General features: G+C 38.8%; 1 protein-coding gene across 1 annotated transcript in view; it reads right to left on the bottom strand.

Annotated features, from left to right (window-relative positions):
• The window catches only part of LOC144971671 (uncharacterized), an 18726-nt gene extending 3228 nt beyond the window's left edge, over positions 1-15498 (bottom strand). Inside the window, exons 1-7 of the mRNA XM_078912744.1 lie at positions 15280-15498; positions 11349-11525; positions 9710-9847; positions 8455-8592; positions 7269-7297; positions 5335-6123; positions 2290-2465 (exon numbers count right to left, since the gene is read on the bottom strand). Coding sequence (XP_078768870.1) covers positions 2290-2465; positions 5335-6123; positions 7269-7297; positions 8455-8592; positions 9710-9847; positions 11349-11525; positions 15280-15483 — 1651 coding nt within the window. The 5' untranslated portion in view covers positions 15484-15498. The remainder of the gene's footprint in view (positions 1-2289; positions 2466-5334; positions 6124-7268; positions 7298-8454; positions 8593-9709; positions 9848-11348; positions 11526-15279) is intronic.
• Positions 15499-19834: the final 4336 nt, after the last annotated feature.

The following is a 19834-nucleotide window of genomic DNA, read 5'->3' as shown; positions in this document are numbered from 1 at the left end:
AAAATACTCACAAAGTCCGCCAGCCAGAAATATCATTCCAGCCCAAAGATCTACATGGAACCTTGAACGTTATAGTCTGATATATTTTAATGAGAACTAATCATAAAAATGGGTGTCTAAAAACAATAACAATGAGATGAGTGACGTCAATTTGGTTCCTTCTATAAATATCCAAGAACTTAACTCACTCCATCCGCTCTCTCCTCCTTCAATACATATGAATCTATTCTCTCATCACTTTTTTGTGCGTCTATGCATTGTGGTCTTGTGAAATGACACTCGCATTTGGATCGGACGGTACTGGATTCGAGTCCCGCTCTGAGTGGCGCATAATTGAGTCCTTGGAAAAGACTCTTTACTCGCATTCTCTCACCTTGTTCACTGTTAAAATGAGTACTTCGCTGTTTACAGCGTCGTCTCTGTCGGGAAACAATTGCAATATCGCTTAGCAGTCATGTCTCGTCTAACATGTTTTTATGTTGGCCAAAGACCCTTATAAAGTGATTTGAGCACCTTTATTGAATATAGCGGTATATATAGCGCAAGTAAATTTTTCTCTCTTTCTCTTTCTCTTCTTCTCTCTCTTCTCTCTCTCTCTCTCTCTCTCTCTCTCTCTCTCTCTTCTCTGATAGCTATTGCTACATATGATGCGAATATCTTGGACGGTTATTGATGCTATGAGTTTAGGTAAAATGCTCACAACATCCACCAGTCGGAAATAACGTACCGTCACACAAAACTACGAGTAACCTTGAACGTTAAAAGTCTGATTGATATAATTTAGTGAGAACTAATTACCAAAATGACTGCCTTAATACAATAACAAAGAGTGGAATGATGTCAATTTCGTTCCTTCAACAGTCTAATTGATATAATTTAGTGAGAAGTAATCACTATTGTGCGCAAGACGAAAGATAGAATAACAGACAGTAACTGGGATCGTAGCCTACCTATTAATTAAAATATATTTCTAATTTCACCAATTTTTGGAGTAAACACACAGTTCTTAGTATCAAACCTATTGTAAATTTGACGCTGATCACGAATCCGACGTGAAAACAGCGAAAATCCGAAAAAATTGTCCACTTTTTTATACTGCCACGCCCCCGATCGCCGATCGCCTCAAAAAAATATCTCCCCATGTGTGGGCAAAAATCATCTGCGATAAACGCAGGGATCGGGTCACAGCGACTAGGTCATCCGTACCGCTATCAGCGGATGTCAGCGTCTATGGGGGGCTTTAGACCGCACACTGTCCTTCTCTCAGCACACGAAGTTAACATAAACTACAATCTAGGGTGACCACAAGAAACAACCTCTTAAGAAAACTGGCAAACACTACATGGGGAGCAGATCCAAAAACAGTCAGGACAACCCTCTGCTATTCATCAGCTAAATACGCCTCATCAGTCTGGGCAAGATCCTGCCATGCCAAAAAGATTGACCCTGAGCTACATAACACCTGCCGGATCATTTCAAAAACTTGAAATCAACTTCAGTTCTAGTCCTCCATCGGCTGGCTGGCTTTTCACCTCCCCACATTTGAAGAGCCACTGCTTCCAAAGCCCAGAAATATAAACAGGAAATGGACCCAAGGCACCCCCTCCATGACCGCAACCCAACGACAAGTAGACTGAGACTGAAGTAAAAAAAAAAAAAAAAAGAGAGCTTCATGACAGAAGAAAGCATCAACCCTGATCATGCATCTGTCTACCAACTTTCCACATGGAGGGAGTGGGACAGCCATGCAAATGAAGCCGTTGAAGATCCGAGAGAAGAGCTGCTCTACGGAACTGAGCTCCCCAGGAATGAATGGGTAATACTCGGAGAACAGCCGGAAGCATGAAAAAGTGGGTCTGGCTGAGACCAGCTTGTGTACACGAGGATGCCCAGAGCAGACGATGGAGCACATCCTTGAAGAATTTTGGACGGGCCCAGCTGCACTAATGATGATGATAATAATAATAATAATAATAATTTTGCCTTGGAGAGGGAATGAGATTAGCGGAAGAGTAGCGTCCATTGATTGGACGTCACCCATAGTCTGTGACGTCACCGGCGGAAAAGTTATTAGAGAGAGAACCTCATGTTGGTTGTGCGCATGCGTCTCTCGTCCTCGCTTCCGGTGAAAGCGGCTTGAGACACTTCAAAACCAAATTGACGTTCTCTCTGTAAGGTGACGTCCAATCAAGGGACGCTACTCTTCCGCTAATCTCATTCCCTATTGTTCTCCATATTATTTGTTTCCCACTGTACTCAAAGCTTAGAGTTAGAGAGATACAGACTTACCCTTGCTTTTGAAGACATCCTTGAAGAATCGTTCAATGTTGATCTGACTCTGTATCTCTTTGCCTTGCTCCTTTCTGATCAGCTTGTCCTGCTCGTGACGTAATTTCCCACTGGGTGGGACGAACTCCATCCTCTTTGGCAATCCGGGCATTGCAGAGATTTTTTCTTGCCGTTTTCTGTTTATAGAGGGAACGAAAAATTTACGTCACTCTGCTCTTTGTTATTGTTTTTAAATAGCCAGGTTAATGAATATGTTTTTATGTTTTTAAGGGTTTTACGGCGCTTGCAACACATTAAGGTCATATCAGCGCCAGTAAAAAGGAAGAAAATGGGATGGTAAAAAGTTCCAGAATTACAATTAAAGCAAAAAAAAAAGGAAAGGGAAGACAAAGGGGAATTGGTTTAAATAGGAAACATGTAGAATCCAAGAAGCACACCATCAAAATACTTAGTTTGAGATCACCTAAATGTCTCATCCAGACACAAGCACAGGTCCCCACTAACAAGAATACACTCAAATGTTTACGAAAAAAAATATCATCTCCCAAAACTAACTATACATTTGACTGTTTCCCTCTCAGCCAGGGTACCCGGCCAGGACCAGGACAAAACCGAGAAATCTCATTCCAAGACAAAGACAGAAAGCATGTTGGAAAACAGGTACAGGGGAATAGAAGACATAGTAAGGACCTCCCTGCCCACTCGCTATGGTCAATGAATAGATCTCACTAAATTATATCAATCAGACTATAAGAGTTCAACGTTCCAGCTAGTTTTGTATTCTGGTTACGTCATATCCGACTGGGAGATATTGCAAGTATTTTACCTAAATGCATAACATCGATACAAGGATAACAATTGTCGCGTGTATTATGAGTAGTTTCAGATGGGTCCCGTCATCCGCCAGTCTCTTGATTGGACCCCCCCCCCCCCAGGAGACTCGAAAGCGCTCACAAACTCACGAATTAAAAGTGGCAAACCTCACATGGGAGATTACCAAGAAGAAAGACATAGACAGAAACAGATGGCGGACGCTCGTGGATGTCATAGTCATATGTTCCATGGAGACACTATGTTTTATAATAATAATAAATAATAAAATAATAATAATAATAATAATAATAATAATAATAATAATAATAATAATAATAAATAATAATAATAATAATAATAATAATAATAATAAATAATAATATAATAATAATAAAGTTTATTTGTATAGCGCCCAATCCCGTTGACAAAACAGCTCTAGGCGCACAAAATTATAAAACATCATTAAAAACATTTTTGTACACACACCCAATTATACAAGCACGCACCACACACACACACACACACACACACACACACACACACACACACACACACACACACACACTCACTCACTCACAAAGACACACACATTCACCAAAACGTGCATATGCAAACAGAGAGGAAAAATATCTGTTAACATGAATCATTGAATAAAATCATATCAGGCCATTTAACAATAATGGAGGATGAAGGGAGATTATAATATTATGTCATGAAAATTTTGATGTAACAAATGTATATCTTATTAAAAGGATGTTTCATTTAATCTAGTGAGCTGCTCATAAGATGAGATGTTAATTTCTTTTTAAAAGATGACTATAAGAGTTCACTGTTCCAGCTAGTTTTGTATTCTGTGGAGGCACTGTGTCGATTCAAGTGTGAACGAGTACCTGTCTGTAAGCAGAAACGGATATTGTGAGAATGCGGCTCGGTACGGAGGGAATGCCACAACTTGTTTTATATGGAATGTGAATAATATAATCCCTTTAGGCTTCTGGAGGAATATAGGAAGTATGGGAGCGATCTATATTTATTCAGGTTTTTGCACAACCGAGTCAGCAATCACATGATTTGTTGCTGCCCAACGATTGGATATTTCTTACCAAATGTAAACATGCTGCTTTGTTTATGAAAGTGGAAAACATACCTACCTATGTGTCAAGCTGAACAAAATGACCAATCGTGATGTTAGATAGTTCAAAAGCTGTGAATGACCTCGTGCATATGGAAGGGTGATATAATATATCTATTTTTTAAAAATGTATTTAATATAATCCGTGGGGGAGGGGGGGGGGGGGGGGGGGGGGGGGGCGAAGTGGCCGAGTGGTTAAGACATTGCACTGTGATCCGGAAGGTCCCAGGTTCGAGCTCCGCTTCAGGTGGGCAAGATTATTAACCCCCAATTTGCTGACTTGGACAACATGGGTGATTCCTGTTGACATCGGACATACTGTTTGATGGATTATCTATTCCTTCATGGAATGCTTCGGCGACGGGATCTATTGATGCCGTTAGGAATTGGCGTAATTTAAAAATTCTACATAAACTAATAATACTATAACAAGACACAGATTAACATCAGTGCGTTGGATGTTTGTATCTGTTGATAAAATTAATCGTATCCATTAAAATACACACGCTTCTGTCCCCTTTTGAAATACAATGAGACTGGCCTCATATCTTGTCGTCCTACATATTAAGGATTGTTGTTGAAGTGGAACCCCTGATTATAAAGCGATTTTAGCAAATGTTTTGGATATTGCTTTAACAATAATGAATCGCACCTTCCCCGTAATAGGTTCAGCTCATGCCGCACAAATAAGTGGGCATAGGAGCTTACGAGTTTTTGTTTTTTTTTTTTTTTTGTTTTTTTTGTTTTTGTTTTGTTTTGTTTTTGTTGTTGTTTTATTTTTCTCTAAAAAACAAACCGATTCAGTCTCAAACATTCCCATGCTTCTCGTATGTTTTTATATTTGAAGTCCTGGTTCGAAGATGAAGGTTCTCGTCTTTTTGAGTTCTTCTAGCGAGCCGAAACGTTTTTTATGGAGAGTGGTTTCAGAGGGCCACGTCTTTTCTCTATAGGTTGTGTATGTTCTGCATCGCTGCAGTGTATGTTCTGCATCTTTCTCCTCCTCAGCACATGAGCAGATCGGTAACTGTGTCAGTTTCATGCCTCTGTGCATATACATTTTGATCTAATATGGAATAAAACGGAAACAAAAATCGACTCACCTTGAATAACGAGTGACTGGTTCTTCATCCAATATCCTAGTTCGGGCTTTCGCCCTCTCCGCACGTTCATTCTCTATCACTTTTACCATGTTCTTCCTTCGTCTTCTTCCCTTTGCATTCCTAGAATCCAATCCAGATGGCGCCTCAGAACGTACGCGATTTCGCTTTCCGCTTCCACGATCGTCTTCGTCTGAGCTACTCGTGGAAACATCCATTGTCAAACTGCGATGGTTAATTCGTCCTGGGAAATCAAATGAATCCTCTTCCTCAAACGTATTTTCGCGAACAACTTGGTCGATGATTAAATCTTGATCTGAGCGTTGTTGTGGAAATTGAGTTGAATGCGAACCTGGGTTGGTTTCTTCTGATGAATTCTGATAAACGTCGTGGTGCATCGAGGGTAAGCTCTTCGAAGCGAGCGTGGATTTTGTCTTTTTACGAGTTGCTGATGAGGAGTTCTTCCTCTTGCCAACTGCTTTGGTTACATTTACTTCCGGTATCGCTTCAAGATGGCCGCTGGTGTTAGAATTTTTGCGGGACAGTTTTGTACTCGGAACTTTGTTGCTTTTCTTCGATTTATTGAAAGAATTTCCTTGGCCTTCAGAGTCGCTCTTTTGATTGATGTCACGGTCTTTGACTTCGTCATGATTTCCACCGACAGAATGCTGCGTGTGAGTATCATTGTCATTCACCGTGACAGCTGATTCTTGGCCTGTACTGACATTAACTTCTTGAAGGTCAGTGGCGACATTGGGCTGGGTGTGTCGTCTGAGGCCTCCAGCATACTTCTTACTTACTTATCCGAACCAGCGACCACCTGAGCTCTAGCCCTTCGGTCTTGTGCCATAACGTAGAAGTTAGATGTCTTTTGTAGTTGTTCCAGGTGACTATAAAGTGTGTTACTGATGCTTGGATTTGGTGGGAGGAATGTGCATCTCAGATCTTCAAGAGGTTGACATTCAAGCAAGTGGTGTGTTACTGTTTCATTGGGGTGTTGACATAGGGGGCAGGAGGGGGATGTGTCTTTTGTAATTTTGCTTAAATGGTTGTTGAGCGGTATGTGTTGTGTTCTTAGTTGAAAGATGATGCTTTGCTGGTGTCTTCTGAGCTTATTTAGGCAATCAGTCTTTACAGGAGTGGTCATATGGGAAAACATACATCTACCCGTGGTGCTCATTGCCCAACTGTTCATCCATTCTTCTCTCTTATTTGTTTTGATTATTTGTTTCGCTGTGTCTAAGGATACTGGAAATGATGGTTGTAAAAGTGTTGATCCGAGTCTGGCTAGTCTGTCTGCATTGTCATTTCCTGGTATATTTGAATGTCCCGGTATCCACTGGAGAGATAAGTCTACTCTGTGTGTTGTAAGGAATTCATCTAGTTGAGATCTTAAACTATTGAACGTTGAGGAGAGTTTATCTAAATCGAGAGCTTGGAGAACGGATTTGGAGTCTGTGAAGATGACAGTGTTTTGAAGTTTTGAAGGGTTTAGCTGGAAAACAGAAGAGAGGTGTCGCAGTGAGGCTTCTATTGCAACTGCCTCTGCCTCGTAGTTTGAGCAGGAGCTTCCGCAAGAATTGTGGATTTTATCACAGGTTTTATCTGGGTATTCTACTACAAACCCATACCCAGCATTTTTAGTTCCTTTGTGGGCAGATCCATCTGTGTAAACATGTATCCAGTTGTCTGGGTATTCTTGTATTGTCTTCATTGCTAATGTTTGTATATCTGATTTGTTTTTATTTCTTGTTGTTTCTTCTATGAGGTTAGTCTTTATTTTTGGAAGTTTTAGTTCGGCGTATGGAGGTTTTTGACTGATTAAAATAGATTTTTCTCTGTTTTCTGGGAGTCTGTGTCTTTCGTTCAAGTTGTTAGCAATGTGTAGCAGGGATTTTTGTTTTAATCTTGTTCTTGGTTTCCAACCAGCATACTTCAACAATTGCTGGGCTGAAAGGGTAGGAGCCTGATGAAGAAATAAAGTTTTAAAATCTTTAGTCTTTCATGATACCAAGCATATTTTCAATAATCGGGAAGGAAGACGCTGTCATTGATTATTAATCATTTAATAGTGTTAGTAATCGCCAGTTCTGGCTTGCTGAACAATTGTAAACTTGTCTTAGCCAACTAACAAGCTTACATGTGATGGTAAAAGGAATTCACTTAGACAAAAATGCACCCCCTCTCCCTCTCTCTCTCTCTCTCTCTTCTCTTTCTCCCTCTCTCTCTCTCACTCTCTCCTCTTTCTCCCCCTCTCTCTCTCTCTCTCTCTCTCTCTCTCTCTCTCTCTCTCTCTCTCCCCCCCCCTCTCTCTCTCTCTCCCCCCCTCTCTCTCTCATTTACGTATCCTTATTTACGTATGATAACCTAACTCGTTATGGGCTCATCATTACAACACTATTAAAACGAGCCCCTAATCTTATTGGGTTATCAGACCTGAAAATATGAGCGCTTAGCTCCATAACGTTGAAAGTGACAAAAAGGAAAAATATATAAAATAAAACAAATGATTTAAATAGATAGCGCTGGCTAATACACAACAGGGTCGTGATACGAAAGCAAAATATCTCGAAAAACCGGCTTTCAGTTGGTCCGTCGTTCTCGAAAAAGGCGAGGCAGACTAATTTTAGTCTTGTTTATAATTAGAGAAAGGAGTTTTATTAATTAATTCATAATTTATCTATTTATGTATTCAGCTTTATTCAATCATTCATTCATCTTTTCAGCTTATCATCCCCTTTGCTATATCTGACATCATTCACAAAGAGCTTTTGAGTATTTACTCTGGTTTGAAAAAACAAACCCAAAAATACCTCCTCCCCCCCCCCCCCCCCCCCCCCCCCCACCCCTAACACAAAAAAAGAAACAAATAAACAAAACAAAACAAAAAAAAAAAAAGAAAAAAAAAACGAAAAAAAAACCAAACAAAACAAAAACACACAAAAAACCCCAAAACAAAACAAAAACACACCAAAAGAACAAACAAAATAAACAAACAAAAAATAAAGCAAAAAAACAAAAAAAAAAATAAATAAATAAAATAAAATAAACCAAACCCCTAAAAATCCCACTGACTTTGCCACAGTGCGAGTAAAGAGTAAGTTTTTTTGTCAATGCAGTCACCTTGAAGTCTTCATTCGTTTCCGTGGCTTGTTGTATCATTCGCTCTGCACGCTTTTTGATGACGTTCTCACGGAACTTGGTCACCACTCGTCTCATGAGTTGGCGTTTCCTCGTTCGGTTGAACATGTTTCGAATTTCCTGAAAATAATGATGATGATGATGCTGATGTTGATAACGACGACGAGGACGACGACAATAATAATAATAATAATAATAATAATAATAATAATAATAATAATAATAATAATAATAATAATAATAATGATGATGATGATGATGATGATGATGATGATGATGGTGATGATGATAATATTAAATAATAATAATAATAATAATAATAATAATAATAATAATAATAATAATAATAATAATAATAATAATAATAATAATAATAATAATAATAATAATAATAATAACAGCAAGAGGCATAAAAAAATCTTTTTACTTTATCAGTATAGTTGTTTTGTTTTGTTTTATTGTAACAGGCATTCATATTTAATTCAAATACTAGGAACGGGAGGGACAGGGGAAATACAGACATGGACTCGTTTAACCTATCAATTCGTTTTAAACTCGTTAGTTATAAGTGAGCTCTATTGTAGTTGCGAAAAGAAACACGATTCATATCTTGGACGTGCAAGTGCACAATGTGCGCTGGGAACAAAGTTCGAATTCTAAAACACAAGAGTGTAAGAAATCTTTTGTTCTTCCCCTCCATCGATTCCGATTTTGTCAGCATTGAATGAAAGATATATATTTTTTTTAAAATAAAAAAAATAGAGCTTTATATAGCGCAATATCCACTAAATGTGCTCAAAGCGCTTTACAAGGGGTCCCTGGTCAACAGCAACATTTAACATGACGCATGTTAGGCGATATTACAATTTTTCGGACAAAGACAACGCTGTTTACGACCAGGTACTCATTTTACACCTGAGTACGGTGAGAGAATGTGAGTAAAGAGCCTTTTCCAAGGACTCAACTATGCGCCAAGCGCGAGGCTCGAACCCAGGGCCTTCCGATCCGAAAGCGAGTGTCATACCACAAGACCACATAGAAAAAACGTTTAAATGAAATTTATTTAAAGAATCTGATTTTAGTGAAATGTATCGTTTGATGATCTGTCCTAACAAATGACTGTTGTAAACTTGATATTGTTACGCGTTACTATATATGGGAGTGGGTTGGTTGGGGAGGGGGAGGGGGGGGGGGTAGAACAATATAGATTAAAAATATATAAATGGATATATCAAACCTGTCTCCTGTGTTCATGCTCATCTCTTTGTACCCTTCTCTTCAACTTCTGGATCCTACACAGAGATTTGTAAATATGGGCTTGTTCTTTCCGTATCGTCTCCATTGTGTGTTCGTGTTGTCTGAAGCTCACGTTTAACTGGAAATCAACACAAGGAATCTTTAGTTTATTTTTCCTCCTCCTGCTCATCGACCACTATCATCATCATCATCTACTCTTCTTCTTCTTCTTCTCCTCCTCCTCCTCCTCCTCCAGTCTTCTTCTTCTTCTTCTTCTTCTTCTCCTCCTCCTCCTCCTCCTCCTCCTCCTCCTCCTCCTCCTCCTCCTCCTCCTCCTCCCGCCCCTCCCCCTCCTCCATCTCCTTCCCCTCGTGCTCCTCTTCTTCCTCCTCCTCCTCCTCCTCCTCCTCCTCCTCCTCCTCCTCCTCCTCCTCCTCCTCCTCCTCTTCTTCTTCTTCTTCTTCTTCTTCTTCTTCTTCTTCTTCTTCTTCTTCTTCTTCTTCTTCTTCTTCTTCTTCTTCTTCTTTTCTTCTTCTTCTCCTTCTTCTTCTTCTTCTTCTTCTTCTTCTTCTTCTTCTTCTTCTTCTTCTTCTTCTTCTTCTTCTTCTTCTTCTTCTTCTTCTTCTTCTTCTTCTTCTTCTTCTTCTTCTTCTTCTTCTTCTTCTTCTTCTTCTTCTTCTTCTTCGGTCTTTTGATTATTTATACGATCTGCCAGGGTGTTTTGAACGTAACCAGTAAATAATCGATCAAAACGCCCGGGCAGATTTTTAAAATAACCAAAGGACCGATCATTATGCCCTAGGCCCTAACAGATTTTATAAATAATCATTTGAGTCAACGGGTCATCATAGATTTACTCGTAATTTAAAAAAAAAAAAAAAGATTTCCAATCTGTAAAAAAATAGTTTTATATTCTTTGGTTTGCCACTAAAACTGCTCGTCAGCAAATAATAAACGTGGGCTGGACGGAATAATATTAACCTCCAACTCCTTAAAAATTAAGAATTGATCATTATTATCACTGACAAAAACGAGTATATAATAATTGCTGTCAATCATATCTATACCTGCCATGGCAGTTTTTTTGTATCGCTTGCGCCGCAAAAAAATTGCAAAATATCACCGATTTATATAGCGGCCGCAAAATCTGCAATTTTTTTTTGCAAATTTTTGCAAATTTCCGAAATTTTGTAAAGGAAAAAACAAAACGAACAGCCATAAACAAAAAACTTTTTTTTTTTAAGGCAAAAAAAAAACAAACAAAAAACAAAACAAAGGCTAATATTTTTTCTTTAATTTGATAGCTCGAGTAGGACGTGAAAGATAATTAATCAAGAGTAGTTTCTTTTTTCGCGTTCTTTTTTACTATTCCATTTTCTTCTTTTTTTTTTTTTTTTACTGGCGCTGATATGACCTTACGTTTGTTGCAGGCGCCATGAAACCCTTAAAAACAAACAAATACCTTTCTCTTTCAAGAAATAAGTATGGGTTTTTAGGAAAATTAAGCGCAAATTTTTGCAATTTTTTGTTGTTGCAAATTTTACTATTTTTAACTTGCAAAATTTGGAATTTTTTTTTGTTGCAAAATCCGTCATGTCAGATATACTTGCACCATCAACTCATCAACTTGCCAACCTTACCGCCGTGTCTAGAACCCGTTCCGTGTAATGGTTGTATAACGTAATTCTACCGGACAGTTCTGGTCTTTTGACTCGTCTCAACATGGGTAGCTGGTCGCCATTCAGTTTGCTGATGGGCTTGTACATGGACTTGACCGTCTGACGGACGGGGATGGACGGGGGGTGGGTAGCCGCCATCTGGGAAGGAATTTATCAAGAAAATAAATCGATTTAGATCAACAGGTCAAACTTTTTTTTTAAATTGAGCTTTTCTATAGCGCAATATCTACTAAACGTGCTCAACGCGCTTTACAAGGGATCCCTGACCAACAGCAACACGTAACATGTAGAACGAAACATGACGACTGTTAAGCGATATTGCAGGGTTTTTTTCTGACATAGAGAACGTTGTTAACGGCCAGGTATTCATTTTACACCTGAGTACGGTGAGAGAATATGAGTAAAGAGCTTTTTCCAAGGACTCAACTATGCGCTGAGCGAGGCTCGATCCCAGGACTTTCGGATCTGAAAGCAAGGATCAAACCACAAGACCACATAGCCGCACAGCATAGACACAACATTAACACAATATAGACGACAGCGCGATTTTCAAAGAGCCTCAGAGAAATTGGACAAACTCCCAGTCGTAATAAAGACAGCATCAAAACCACAAATATGAGACTGAGAAAACTCGGGAAGATGCGGCAAGCTTCGATTCGAGATATGAGCCAAAATCGAAGATAAAGTGTTTCCCATAGCAACAGATTTTATTCAGAAAAAAATATATATCATAACTTGAGTTCTAGTAGACATAGAAAAAAAAATTTAAAGTGGTAAATGATCAGAAAGATGTGGTCTACACCACTATGGGCCTAATGATAATAGAACACAATAGTAACAGAGAGGTGATTTACAAGGGGAGAAACTATCAACTCTCAAAAAAGGTACCTACTATATACAATTGACTGTCTCCCTTCCAGCTAAGGATACCCGCTAGGACGGGAACAGAAAATAACCCAAGTAATCTAAATCCAGAACAAAAACAGAGAGCAACTTGGAAAGGAAAAACAACAGATGTGGGGAATAGAAGACACAGCGAGTGACCTCCTGTCCGCCATTGGAGGTTAGAAGGCCCCACACAGAGGTCGAAACTATTTCACTTAGATATGAGTAATAAAATGGTTTGGAAGTACTCGCCTTGACTGGAAAGATGAATGGAAAAAGAATAAGAGGAAGACAAAGAATAACTTATTTGAAAGGGATAAGAACTTGGACAGATGAAGCTGAGAAAGGTGGCGCTGCTTTAATAGAATTGGCAAGAGATAGATCAGCTTGGCGGAAGATGACCTCTGACGTCTGCTTCAGATATAGAACTACATGATGATGATGATGATGATGATGATGATGATGATGATGATGATGATGATGATGATGAGTAATAGAGCGATGCGACCTGAGTTTATTGAGTCGGTTACTATCAAGTTCGCAAAAAAAAAAAAAAAAAAAAAAAAAAAAAAAAAAAAAAAAAAGAAAACAAAAAAAAAAACAAGAATAACCAAAAAGAAAACAAGTTATAGGCTAATGTGATCTCTACTTGAAACGTTGTTAAACACACACACACTCTCTCTCTCTCTAGAGAGAGAGAGAGAGAGAGAGAGAGAGAGAGAGAGAGAGAGAGAGAGAGAGAGAGAGAGAGAGAGAAGAAACTGGTGCTTTCATAGTGAGTGCTGAATTTTTAAAAATGATTATCCAGATGAGAAAATATTTATTATGAAAACTTATCTTTCAACAAGCCTCGAATTTATTGTTTTACCAAAAGTATAAAAATCTATTCACTTTGCTCCGTATTTTTTCGTATCTATCTAGGTTTCAAACAATTTCTCCTTTTTGAATTACCAATTAGTGGTTCTTGCGATTCATTTTTCAACTATCTACTAATACTACAAAAACATATTATTTGCCATATAGTGCAATGAGAGTTAGCTCCCTTGCCATTATGTTCTAAGACAACTCGATCAAAACAATAAATAAGTTAATGCTTTCTAACTGGACACGCGTCTCTAATGAACTAATTAAAGACCCAAATTTTTCCCCCTCTTCTCTGAATGCTAATCCGTTTATTGATAGCTAGTAATAGTGATAGGTTCGTTTCTTTTCAGTAGACGCACAGTGGAGTAGTAGTCGGTGGCCTAATCGTCTGTTGTAATATTTCAATAAGGAATTAATTTCCAAAGACATTATGCCGTACTCTTAAAAAACACATAATTATAAATTTGGCCAGAAAACTCGTCCTTCAAATATCGATCGATTTAAATGACCCCTCGTCTTAGCAAAAAAAACTTTCAAACCTGGGACTTCGCTTCCCAGGTTTGAAAGTTTTTTTGCTAAGACGAGGGGTCATTTAAATCGATCGATATTTGAAGGACGAGTTTTCTGGCCAAATTTATAAATATGTGTTTTTTTTCCAGAACACGGCAGTTCTTTCCCCCTGATCGGTCTATGTTTGAGGAAATGCGAACCACGAAGCGACAAAACAAACATTTGTCGACGGATATGCCGTTAATTCTCCTATAGAAACTGTCATTAACCCCGCACTTTAGGACGATATTACGCTTAAAACACCGTGAATGAATGAATGATAACAATGAAAGAAATGTGTGTGTGTGTGTGTGTGTGTGTGTGTGTGTTTGTGTCGGGAAGGGGGGGGGGGGGGGGGGTTCAATCACGTGATCTAAGTGGCCGGGCAGGTTGAGGACAATGGACGACGGGGGGTTGCTCTAATGAAATATAAGAGACCATCAAGTTTTTCTGTTGAGATTTCGAACCTCAGAATGTACAAGCTTACTGTTTTGTTCCAGGGGGTCACATAGCCCAGTTGGTAGAGTATTCGTTCCACACTCAAAGGGACTGGTATCTTATCCTGTGTACAGTCGAGATTTTGTTTTTCTGACCCCCTGTCCACCCAGCAGTGATTGGGTAGCTGGGTCTGGTAGATCTGGCGGAATGTACTTTGCAATAGATTAGCGTCCTATTCAAATGGTAGTAGGCAATTACTATATTGCCCATTTCATACTATAGAAACTGGGGATAAACTACGGCCCCCTGGGGCTAAATTAATGACTCCAAAGGACTTCTTTTTAAAAAGTTTAAGAAACGACACTCATTGTTTCTCATAGAAGATATTCATTTTATCTATAATTTTAAACGCCAAGCTAAGAATTATATTTAAATAAAAGATTCACAATACCGTTTTGAAACGATTCGTCACAGATGTGCGCAAAGCGATTTTCTATGGGTTCCAAGCCAGCAGCAATACTGAACACGTAGGAAGATTTACCTACTTTCGGTCATAAATTCCGCAAAGCAAACGCTCTGTCCGTCGTATGGGAAGTACATGGCTTTAGCCAAAGCCAACTCTCTGTCCGTCTCATGGGAAGTACATGCTTTAGCCAAAGCCAACGTGTACTTATTTACAGGTCAGATAGCCAAAATTGTTATGGGCTCATAATCATAATTGTTGTAATGGAATTTCTCTCAAACCAACGCCAATTGTCCATTACAACAATGTTAAAACAAGCCCATAATTGCGTTTGGTTAACAGACCTGCAAATACGTGCACCTTACGATAGCCAAAGCTATTCCATTTCCAGGAAATGATTGAATAATATAAGACATCAATAACACCACCACCCCCACTACCACCACCAACACCAACAAGCAACAAACATTAACAAACAACAACAAACTACAACTACAAACAACAAACAATAACAACAAACAACAACAACACCAAGGACACCACCACCATCACCACCACCACAAACAACAACAACAACAAGATCAACAAAAACAACAACCACAATACACACAAAAATATTCCTGTTTAATAGTTGTCAAAAAAGTTTTTTATTAATTAATGATAGGGTGTATTTTTTACAAAAACGGCACTCACGGGCGTAAAGGTTTTTTTGACACAATGTGTAAGTACGATGTTGTCTATGCTGTCATCGACCATCAATGCAGGCTTTCCACCGGAGTCACGTGATGTCTCCAAGACTTTGAAAGGATTCCATGGGTACGTTGTCATATTCTTGTCATAACACATGCTGCAATACGCTTCAACAGTCATGACATCACTTCCCTCGTAACGACGCATGGTAACTTTGTAACTGGCTCTAAACTATCGGAACAAAATCTCTCCCCTCCCAAACCCCCAAAATTATTTGGGTCCCCGAGTTTGCGGTAGTACCGTTGACTCAGCCTCCAAATTGTTGAATGAAAACAACTAAACCTCACTGCCACCTCCATGAATGAAAAACCACGACAAAGCATCCCAATAGATTGATAACGTTCTGGATTTGATAATTCAGGCATCACAAACACAAAGTAAACATAATCACATTAAAAAAAAAAAACAACAAAAGAACCCTGCGAATTGCTTTCTCCTTGAATTAAATGTGTTGTGGATTTCATAATAATCGGATGTGTAGAAACGAGGCTTGAGACAAAAAGGTTGATTTGCACGAGGTGACACGCAAACGAATGGTTACACACATAGATACAACCATTTTGAAAAAAAAAACAAAACAATAATTGTTGAACTAACGAGTCCAATGAAAATCGCTCACTTATTTTTCTTTTCTTTCTTTGTTGTTCTTCTTCTATTTGTTATTATTATTATTATTATTATTATTATTATTATTATTATTATTATTATTATTATTATTATTATTATTATTATTATTATTATTATTATTATTATTATTATTATTATTATTATTATTATTATTATTATTATTATTATTACTGATGCTGTGCATTTAGTTGAAAAACTCAAAACATTTGTCACACAGAACTATGAGTAACCTTGAACGTTTCTAGTCTGATAAATACAATTTAGTGAGAACTACTCATAAAAATGGCTGGTTAAAAAAAAAAAAAACAATAATAAAGAGTTGAGTGACGTCAATTTCGTTCCTTCTATTTACGGAGGTTATGAAAGCTGTGCGGAACTTATGGCCACCGGTATTGATGGAATGCGTTTAAGTAAAGAAGAGAAACCCTCACAAATTTTTCACACCTCCAGATCAATCGTGCGAACACACACAAATGTGGAGGTAATAACTTTTATGGATAGTTCGAAGATGACGTCACTCAGGTCTTTGTTATTGTTTTTTGCCATCCGCGTTTATGAGTAATGCTCACTGAACTGTATTAACCAGACTATAAACGTTCATGGATACACACAGTTTTGTGTGATGGTTCGTTATACTTCCGGATGGCAATGTTATGAGCTTCTTAGCCAAGCGCATACTATCTATAGTTATAGATAGTATGCAGATGACGTCACTCAGGTCTTTGTTATTGTTTTTGCCATCCGCGTTTGTGAGTTGTTCTCAGTAAACTGTATTAACCAGACTATAAAAGTTCATGGTTACACAGAGTTTGTGTGTTGGTCCGTTATACTTCCGGATGGCAATGTTGTGAACTCCTTGGCCAAGCGCATTCTATCTATATATAAACACACACACACACACACACACACACACACACACATATATAGATAGAATGCGCTTGGCCAAGGAGTTCACAACATTGCCATCCGGAAGTATAACGGACCAACACACAAACTCTGTGTAACCATGAACTTTTATAGTCTGGTTAATACAGTTTAGTGAGAACAACTCACAAACGCGGATGGCAAAAACAATAACAAAGGCCTAAGTGACGTAATCTGCATACTATCTATACCTGCATAGTGACACATGGACTGAAAACAAACAATACAGGGCTTTCATAACAGTTCATAAAATGACAACCACTGACCAAATTTAGTGCATGTGTGTGGTTATTAACCCACCATACCCAACTATCATAAGCACAGCTGGTATTTTTATCAACACTTATTATTGCTTGCACCGGTTTCTAACTCGTTATGTAACCAGACACATTATAGATAGTATGTGTTGGTGGCGGAATGGGCATTCAATTAATTAGGAGAAGTTCTTTGAACCAACGGGGCCATTTCGATACAGCTGCGAGGTTTATTATGGGAAATGCGTTTATCACCGATTATGTCCCCAATGCAATGAAAGCTATAGATTGAACCAGTGCTTCCTCCAAGAAATTGTCAAAAAGGAGGATTTGTTTAGAAGCCCACCTTGGGGGGTCAGGGGGCGTGCTCCCGCGAAACTTTTTTTTAATTGTCATGCAGTTAGAGCCATTGGGAGCCACTTTGCCATCAAAATAAGGATTTTTTCAGCAATTTTTTTTTCTTGAAATTTTCCGCGGATATTTCTCTTGGATTTTGACAAGTGCGGATTTTTCACGGGTCATTAAAAATGCGGAAATCCGCATAAAAGCGGAAAAGAGGAAGCACTGTTGAACGCATTGACGTCACTCAGGTCTTTGTAATTGGGGTTTTTTTTTGCCTTCCAATCCATGTTTATGAGCAATTCTCACTAAACTGCGTCTGTATCATCTCCCAAAACTTCTAACTATACATTTGACTGTTTCCCTTCCAGCTAGGGTATCCGGCCAGAGCCAGGATAATGCCAAATAATCTCATTCCAAGACAAAGACAGAAAGCAAGGTGGAAAACAGTGTATAAGAGGATAGAAGAAACAGTAAGTACCCCCCCCCCCCCTGGCCACTATGAGAAGTTCCTGTGTAATCTGTGGTCGGAACCCTACCCTGCTGTCCGGATAATGAAGACATTATCCGAATTGTGTTTGTTTTTATGTTTTTAATGGTTTTACGGCGCTTGCAATACGTTAAGGTCATATCAGCGCCAGTAAAAAGGAAGAAAATGGGAAAGTAAATGTTCTAGAATTACAATTAAAGCACCCAAGAAAAGGTAAGACAAAGGGGAATTTAGTTCAAATAGGAAACAGATGTAGATTCCAAGAGCACACTATCAGTGTACTTCGTTTGAGATTACCTAAATGTCTAATCCTGACACAAGCACAGGTCCCCGCCAATTTTTTGTTTGTTTGTTGCTTTAGGTCTCTTCCAACACAATTGAGGTTATATGAGAGACCGCTGAAACAAAACAACAAGCAATCTAACAAAAATAGTACAAATTGTAAATCAAAATCATAACCTAAAGATATAATAAGCTAAATTATAAATAACCAGAACAAACAGGCAGAAGATTTACAGAAAAAAAATATCCCCTGTCAAAAATACAATCACAAACCAAAGAAGCAGGATAGGCTAGTAAAGAGAAGAAGAAACGACATCACTATCGGATCGTACACCCATGCGAACATCATAGGTATGTGATTCAAGGGTGATGCTCCCATCCAACCACCCGCGTCCCCGCCAAGAGGAATACACTCAAATGTTTACAAATCATATATAATATGAAAATATAACTTATAATACAGTGCATAACAGAGAGATGATTGACAAGGAAAAAAAATATCATCTCCCAAAACTGACTACATATACATTTGACTGTTTCCCTTCCAGCTAGGGTATCCGGCCAGGGCCAGGATAAAACCAAATAAATCTAATTCCAAAGCAATGTGGAAAACAGTGTATAAGAGGATAGAAGAAACAGGAAGTACCCCCCCCCCCCCCGGGCCACTATGGGAGGTTCCTGTGTATTCTGTGGTCGGAACCCCACCCAGCAGTCCGGATAATGAAGACATCTGAATTGTGGATTTCCGGATTATTAGAGAGACTATAGATAGTTCGAAGTTGACGTCACTCAGGTCTTTGTTATTGTTTTTTTTTTTTTTGCCATCCGCGTTTATGAGTAATTCTCACTAAACTGTATTCACCAGACTATAAACGACCATGGTTACATACAGTTTTGTGTGTTGGTCCGTTATACTTCCGGATGGCAATGTTGTGAGCTTCTTAGCCAAGCGCATACTATCTATAAGAGGACAGAAGAAACAGTAAGTACTGTCCCCCCCCCCCCCCTCCCTGTCCACTATGGGAGGTTCCTGTGTAATCTGTGGTCGGAACCCCACCCAGCTGTCCGGATAATGAAGACATCCAAATTGTGGATTTCCGGTTTATAAGGGAGACTATAAAATAGTTAACAATGACATTGAATGCTATTGGGTTTTGTGTAATAATTTATTTATTTATTTATGATTCAAGCACGTGAATATCCGAATTTAAGTAAGTCGTAAGTATACACATTATATATTATCAGCATTACCTACAGTTTACATAACATAGTTTGTCCCTTTACAACAATAGGGAATGACATTAGCGGAAGAGTAGCGTCCCTTGATTGGACGTCACTTTACAGAGAGAACGCCAATTTGGTTTTGAAGTGTCTCAAGCCGCTTTCACCGGAGGCGAGGAAGAGAGACGCATGCGCACAACCAACATGACGTTCTCTCTCTAATAACTTTTCCGCCGGTGACGTCACAGACTATGGGTGACGTCCAATCAAGGGACGCTACTCTTCCGCTAATCTCATTCCCTATACGTCTCATCACATTTACAAGTGTCCCTTTACGACAATACGATATGTCTCGTCATAT

This window comes from Berghia stephanieae, chromosome 4 (genome assembly GCF_034508935.2).
Source record: "Berghia stephanieae isolate SIO BIC M18660-M18661 chromosome 4, UCSD_Bste_1.3, whole genome shotgun sequence".
NCBI lineage: Eukaryota > Metazoa > Mollusca > Gastropoda > Nudibranchia > Aeolidiidae > Berghia > Berghia stephanieae.
This window is presented reverse-complemented; position numbering and strand designations above follow the sequence as displayed.